At 37.6% G+C, this 7,753-nt stretch overlaps 1 protein-coding gene across 1 annotated transcript in view; it reads left to right on the top strand.

Moving 5' to 3' along the window:
- Positions 1 to 7,753, top strand: part of GPD2 (glycerol-3-phosphate dehydrogenase 2) — a 166,204-nt gene that overhangs the window by 57,551 nt on the left and 100,900 nt on the right. Inside the window, exon 3 of the mRNA XM_019636862.1 lies at positions 4,804 to 4,975. Coding sequence (XP_019492407.1) covers positions 4,804 to 4,975 — 172 coding nt within the window. The remainder of the gene's footprint in view (positions 1 to 4,803; positions 4,976 to 7,753) is intronic.

Below are 7,753 nucleotides of genomic sequence, written 5' to 3'. Positions count from 1 at the left end.
TTATGAAAAAAAATAAACAAAAATAAAATGTTATTTTAAATGTAGTGTCAGAAATTAAATAAATTACTCTCAATAGTGCCGTATATTTCAAGAAAAATTGTTTTGAAAGGACTGTTCAGCAGACCCTCCACAACAAAACCATACCAAGAAAACAGAAAACTTTCTGCATTTGGCAACCGGTGATATCTCATCCTATTATAACTACTTAGTCCGTTTCTTAGTTTTTTTTTCTCAGATTATATGTAGAGTGTGGTATAGCAACGTAAAACTTAGTCTCTGTTGCCAGGCTGTGTAGGTTCAATTCCCAGCTCTATAATATACTAGCTGTATAATCAGGGGCCAATTATTTAACTTCTGTGTCTCAGTTACTTCTATAAAATGAAGACCTTAACAGTACCTAACTCATAAAGTTATTGTGAGGATTAAATGAGTAGAATAAAGTAAAACATTTATAACAGTGCCTGGCACCTAAGGCTGTGTACATATTTAGTTATTATTTTTTTAAATCAAGTTTAGTGGTGTATAATCTGGGGTATAATTTGCATATCATAAAATTCACTCTTTATAATATACAGTTCTATGAGTTTTGACAAGTATATACGGACATGTAACTACCACCACAGTCAAGATATAGACCATTTCTATCATCCTCAAAAGTTCTATTATACCCTTCATAGTTAATCTTCTTCTCTATCACTCCTGAATCCTGACAATCAGTGACCTGTTTTCTGACCCTATACATTTGCTTTTACAGAACATCATACACATGGACTCGTGCCATATGTAGACTTCTGAGTGTAGCTTCTTTCACTTGACACAGGGGTTGGCAAGCTTTTTTGTAAAGGGCCAGGTAGCACATTTTTTAGTCTTGCAGGCCATGCATTCTCTGTTGCAACTATTCATTCTGCTATTGCAGTCACGGGCTATACATGAATGATTGGGTGTGGCTATGTTTGAATGAAACTTTGTTTATTAAAACAGGTGGCAGCCAGATTCAGGTGGAAAGCCATAATCTGCCAACCCATGACTTAGCGTAATGCATTTGAAATTTATTCATGTTGTTGCATCTATCAGTTGTTTGTACTTTCTTATTGTCAGTTATTACCCAATTGCATAGATGTACCACAAGTTTGTTTAGTCATTGGCTATATAAGGTATATTAGAGCTTTCTAATTTTTGTGACTCTTATAAATAAGCGCACTGAACATGTGCGCAAAGGGGTTGTGTTAACACGGGTTTTTATGTGTCTTTTGAGTTTTTACAGGGGGGGGGGCATTGCTGTGTTGTATGGTACATGTCTGTTTCACTTTATAAGAAACTCCCCAGCTGTTTTCCAAAATGGCTGTATCACCTTGTATTTCCACCAGCAATTGTGTTATAGCCTTACCAGCACTTGGTATTGTCTATTCTAAAACACAGTGAAGAATCTTGGAAACTAGAGTAAAGGTGCTTACCTTTAACCTAACCTAAATTAAGTTGGAAGCTCTTGAGGGTTTTGCACATGGGAATGACATTAGTTGGGTTTTAAAATGATTACCCCAGCTGCAGTGTAGAGAATGACTTCGGAGGCGGCATGATAAATGTGTGAAGACCTGGAGGTGGGTATCACATTAGTGTAGGGGAAAGGGACGATACCTTGATTCCAAAGGTGGCAGTGAAGACGAGGTGACTAGATGTGAGAAGTTTTTAGGAGGTGGAGTTGATAGAACTCAGTGATTGATAAAATATGGGACTTAAGTGAGTGGCACTAGTTAGATGTAGAATGGTACCTTTACTGAAATGAAGAACACTGACAGGGAAAAAAGTTTGATGAGATAAAGTCATCAGTTCGATTTTGAGATGTATGTGAGACAGCCAAATGGAGGTGCCAAGTAGGTAGTTTGATATCTGGGTTCTGGAATAGGGCAAGAAGATTGAAATTAGTGTGGCATAAAAGATCCCTGACAATATGAAGGTAGAAGAGATTTTCTAGAGAGAGAGTTTTTAGTGATCTGAGAAGAGTCACTAGGACAGACCCAAGAGGAACCTTAGTGTTTAATGTTGGGCAGTACAGGGACATGCAGAGGAAACTAGGAGAGAATGATTAAAAGGGGTGGAAGAGAGGGGGGGGAGAGAGAGAGAGAGAGAGAGAGAGAGAGAGAGAGAGAGAGATATCTCAGTTCAGAATGTTGTCTTCCAGATGCCACAGTGAGTGGACAGTTGTGTGTGCTGAGATGACAAGTAAAATGAGAGTGGAAAGTGCTTACTGGATTTAGCAGCGCAGTGGATGTGAGCTGGTTTTGGTGGTGGTGGTGTGGTGTGTGTGTAATGTGATGTGGAAATCCACATTACAGCGAGTTGAGGCGTGTGTTGAGGAGGGAGCAGGTGGTGAGGCAGTAGGCAAAGCAAGAGGATACAGACCTCTCAGGAATTTTTAGGGTGTTTGTTAGAAACATATATGAGGCTTTTTTTCTTTTTTTTAAGACGAGAGGTTAGAGCATGCTGGTGAGAAGGATGAAGCAGGAGATGAAGACAGGAGAAAGTGGAGTCAATGGAATGAGATGCCCACAAGGCATGAGAGGTGTCCGTTAGATCTAGTGTTCTCGCTGAAAAAGAAATTCATTTGAGTTTCATATTCGTAGTTATGACCTGTTAGCAGAGTAGAATATGAGGCTCTTAGTATTACCAAGTTCTAATGAAGTGTATCATTATATAGCACTTAAATTTATTTTTCAAGTATTTCTAGAAAACTTACCAAACAGAAAATGTCAGCAAAATTTTTTTGATGTGTGAAAATGCTCTGGCAGTTTAGTCACTTGTCAGTCTCATGTCCAAGTCCTGCCCATCTGTCATGGCCCAATTGAAATCCTCAAATAAAAGACTCTCCCTCCTTCATCTGAATGGTCATAGACTGGTACTTTTTTCTCTATTTTGGCATTTGTTCTTTTTACATACTTGTTATGTATATAAATACTGTATATCTGTGTGTGTATATATATATATATATTTTTTTTCTCATTAAATGATAGAAGGCATAGACTGTGACTGAAAGATGTTATGTTCTCCACAGAACCTAGCAGTTACATTTCTGTAGTTTGGTGTATTAAATGTATGTAAATGTGACCACAGGGAAATGATTATTAGCAGATAATTAGGAGGAGTTATATAAAGGAGAATAAGATTTTTGTGGCTTAGTATCTGAATTAGTAGCCCAAAAAATTAAGGTACCTGATTACAACTTTTGTTTTTATGATATTTAGTAAAATAAGTTTTGAAAGTCCCCTTTTATATGCTATTAAGGAATCAAATTCAATAACAACAACAACAGTAACTCTTTGGTGGTACTTTATAGTTGACCAACTACTTTCATATTTCATTCTGACTGAGGACAACTCAGAGACATAGAAAGAAAAACATCATGGGGACTTTATCCCATTTTACGAGTGAAGAAACCAAGGCTCAGAGAGACAATGAAGTAAAAGTCACATTACTGGTAAATAAGAGTGCTAAGACCTAAACGTAGGAGTCTCTGACTCTAATCCAGGTTGTTTTTGTTTTCAGTGTAGTCTGTGGCTTCTAGATTTATTTTTATAGCAATCCAATTGGCCTGCTTATAATTAAATTCAACTGTAAGCAGCAATTTGGTTTACTTTATTTAAATGAATAAAAACATCACTTATCAGAACAATCTCTTGGTCAGAACTAAAATCATCTTTTTCTTGAACAAGTTTTAGCTTGTGGTTCAGAGCTTCATACGCGCGGCCCCTGTGGCAGAATGGGAAAAACACTGTCATTACGGCGTCTGCTGATGCTGTGATTGAAAGAAAAGAAAACAGATGTTACATATCTGCGGATACTGAACTGTTAGAGCAATATTGGCCAGCCCTGTTCAATATTGTGAATGAAACTGCTTTTAGAATAAAACAGATACTTATCTATTTTTCTAGGCTTTTGACTCTTTGACTTCGGGCAACTACTTTTTTTTTTCTTTTTTAAAGACCAGCATCATTTTGAATTTTGGATAATAAGTTACAGTCTAATGAAAGAACTAGAAATAGGGAAGGTTATTCTTTAGGGGGACCATGGCTGGCTTGAATTATATTATTGTCAAAGCTTTTCAAAATTAAGATAGCACATATTCAATATGTAACGTCTGTAATTTTTCTATTAAAACATTTAGTGGGTAAGCCCCTCACTGAAATCTTTGAAAAATATCATTTCCATTGGCCTTAGCTGATTATTTAAAGTGGATAATAACTTCTGTTAAACAAATCCTTTTTAATTGTACTGACTTGAACTAGTAGACCTCCAAACTCTAAAATATATTTTTATCCGGGGAGTTATGGAATGAAGAACACATACTTTTAAGAAATTGCAGAAAGTCATAAAGTGCTTTTTCCTCCTCCATTCAATGTTTTTAAATGTTATTTGAATGAATCGCTGCTACTGGATAAAAACATTTTCTTATGTTCTCTTTCATTTGTCTTAGACAAGGTATTTGGGAATTGCTGCACAGAGTGGGAAATAACTAAACTTGTCTGCATATGAAACCAAAACAAGCAATTGAAGTATTGAATCGGAGACGAATTGTTCCATGGCTCAATAGTTGTGCTTTATGGGGGGAAAAAAACCAAAAACGCAACTAGATTTTAAAGACTTTTTTTCCCTGAAGCAGTTGGTCCTATAACTCCTTGTGGACTGTGGGCTATAGCCTAGCTCTGGTGTTCCTTACCTTCCTTACAAATCTCTTCTTTTAGCATATTGTACAGTTTATTAGATTGGCAGTCCAGATGAACAACTGAAAATGGTCTGCTTTTACTTTAGATGAGCCTGGCCTATGTGGAAGCAGCAGACTTTGTTTCAGAACCTGTCAACAGGGAGCCTCCTTCCAGAGAAGCTCAGATACTGACTTTGCAAAACACGTCAGAATTTGATGTCCTTATCATTGGAGGAGGAGCAACAGGATGCGGCTGTGCACTAGATGCTGTCACCAGAGGTGAGTCCTGATGTGGATGGATGTAACACAAAGAAAGGTTTCATCTGTCCTCCCCAGTGTAAACACACAGTAGGCACCCTGTGCTAGGGAAATTACATTTCTGTTGTATTTACTAATTTTCCATCCTTTGTGACGCACCTTCATATTTTTTAAATATAGGCACTTGCACAATTTTAAAATTAAATATAACTTTTTTTACACTTAAATGAATTTATTTAAAAAGAAAACTATATTCTTGTGAATTCACTGATTTGATGTTCTGGTTAATTTTTTTTTAATACATGGCAAAATAAATACAACTATATGAAATAAAAATATTTGTATATGACCTGAAATCACATTTATGTCAGTGAAGAGTAGAAAAGGTTTATTAAAGTGAATTATTCTATTAAAATCTTTTTGCTCCTGTTCTTATAAAATCATTTCTTCTAGTAAAGTATGGACTACAGTTTGGGAAACTGTAGTTTATGTGAATAAGAAGCCTGTTGGTAACCTATACTTCTGTCGCAGTCAGCACTAGGAAAGACATGATGAAAAGTTCTTTAAAAATGGAACATGGAAAGCAATTTTAGTATGGAACACCAGTGCTCTTAGATATGATATATGGAATAAAATAATCTTTATTCCCTGTGGTTATTAGTGTAAGTTTGGAGTCAAGGAAATCTGAGTACATATCCTGACTCAGCTGCTTTATCTGATACATATAGTATTTGTATGTGTACACACGCGCGTGCGCACACACACACACACATACACACACGGGCAAATTCATTTCTCTAAGGTTCTTCATCTTTAAAATGAGGAAAAAATACCTTCTCTTAATGACTAAATGTGCAATCATGAAGAGGACTTAAAACAATACTTGTCATACAATGTGGAAGCTCAATAAATTATAGACAGTGTTGTAGCTGTCGTTCTTAACACGAAGGCAAAGACTTAGAACCCATTGTCCTAGAGAAAAAGTCCTTCCTGGTATCCTTAGATGTATTGATTGGGGCAGTGTCCTGCTGCAAGGAACTTTGACTCTGAATATTTTAGTTACTATCTAAGGCTCAATATTCACTATAGTTTTATACTCAATGGTAATAATTTATTACATGGAATAATTCTTCTCAGATTAAGCTACTACCACAGCCACCATAGATTTAATTACCTTACATACCTGGTACAATTTACTCTTACAGAAATGAAATAAATTTAAGGACATGTAGGCACACACAAACAAAAAGTGCCGTGGATGCACAGGGCCCATACCTAAGTTTTGATCCATGTAGACTTTATAGCCTAGGTAGGTCCTTTCTGTCACTTTTAAATCATGGTGAATTCAAAATGTAGGCACTGGAATCTATTCTATTGCCAGGCAGACCCCTGATTTGATGTAATTCCTTGTCTCTGTCCATGGTTTATAATTTGAGCCACATTATCCTTGGGCATACTAAAGCAGATGGAAAGAGTAGTTCCAGTTATCTCAAGGTATTTAATCTCAACTCTCTCCCCTGGAGGTCTGGGGAAGAGAGTGGACATCCCAACCTAATGGGAGGCCTTGTTTGGGGCTACCCCAGGAGTTAGAATTTACCAGGCGACAATTTTCTGTGTTAAAGAGGATCATTTCCCTGGTAAGATTCAGGAAAATATATTTCTTGGTGTCTCCAGTTATGTTTATGCTATGTACTGAAATATATAGCAATTCTTTTAATTTCAATTTTACAGATGTTCACTGAGTGCCTGTTGTATGCATGGCAGTATGCAAGGTACTACATGAGAATATAAAGATGAGTAGTGACATAGTTGATGCTTTTAGGGTGCTTACAGCTCTTTAGTACTTGTTTGTATAGACTTAGTTACATTATAGAGACTGCGCGCCTTTCGAAAGGTTTGGGGGCCTTATGGATGTAAAAAAGGTGAGGGTACTCATGTCTGCAGAGAATGGTCAGGAGAAAGAAAGCTGCTACCTAGCTTAGGTAGGATTTCAATAGGCACACATTGCTTGGTGAAAGGGTTCCAACCTGAGGGAGCGTGTAGAAGGAACAGCACGGAGTCAGTGCACGTGGAGGACAGCGCGTGTTTCAGTTCGGAGCATCCAGGCTGTGTCGGAGAAGGAGGGAAGGGTGGACAGGCAAAACTGCACCTGCTGCGCCACGGAAAGCCCTCTGGACCTGACTGAAAAGGCCACCTCGAGACACCAAAGAGCATTAGGTTTGGTGATGAGGAATAGATAGGTGAGAAGGAAGGAACAGGCGTGCACATACACTTTTAAGAGCTCTAGAGACAAATGAAGTAGAAAGGAGGTAATTTGGTGATATAGTAGGATGTAAAGAAGGGAGGCAATATATGCAGCAACAATTGTTTCCTCCTTCTTTCCCACCATCCATCCATCTGTCCCTCCCTCCCGTCCCCCTCCTTCCCTTCTTTTTTTTTTTTTTTTAACATAGGAGCAATCTGAATATTTCTGTAGACTCAGAGAAAGCCTGTGCAGGAGGAGAACTTTAATATGCAAGTCATAGAAGGCAGCACGTGGAACAAGATCTGCCGAAAATTCAAGGAATGGGATATCAGATATGTGTCTTTACTTTGACAGAGAGGGAAGAGACATTTCTCAGGGACAGAAACTAAGGGCAAAGATTCTAAGATATAAAGGAGGGAGCTGCTGTGACTGTGAAGAGCTGTTCTTAAATACTGTATTCTACTTGTGGATAGGAGTAGGGGACTTCCGTGTAGAAAAGGTTTAGAACTACCTTATGGAGAATGTGATAGGGAGTAGGGGTAAATGTAAACTTG

Source organism: Hipposideros armiger, unplaced genomic scaffold (genome assembly GCF_001890085.2).
Source record: "Hipposideros armiger isolate ML-2016 unplaced genomic scaffold, ASM189008v1 scaffold_30, whole genome shotgun sequence".
Lineage (NCBI taxonomy): Eukaryota > Metazoa > Chordata > Mammalia > Chiroptera > Hipposideridae > Hipposideros > Hipposideros armiger.
Note: the sequence above shows the minus strand (reverse complement) of the source record. Positions and strands in the feature narration are given on the sequence as shown.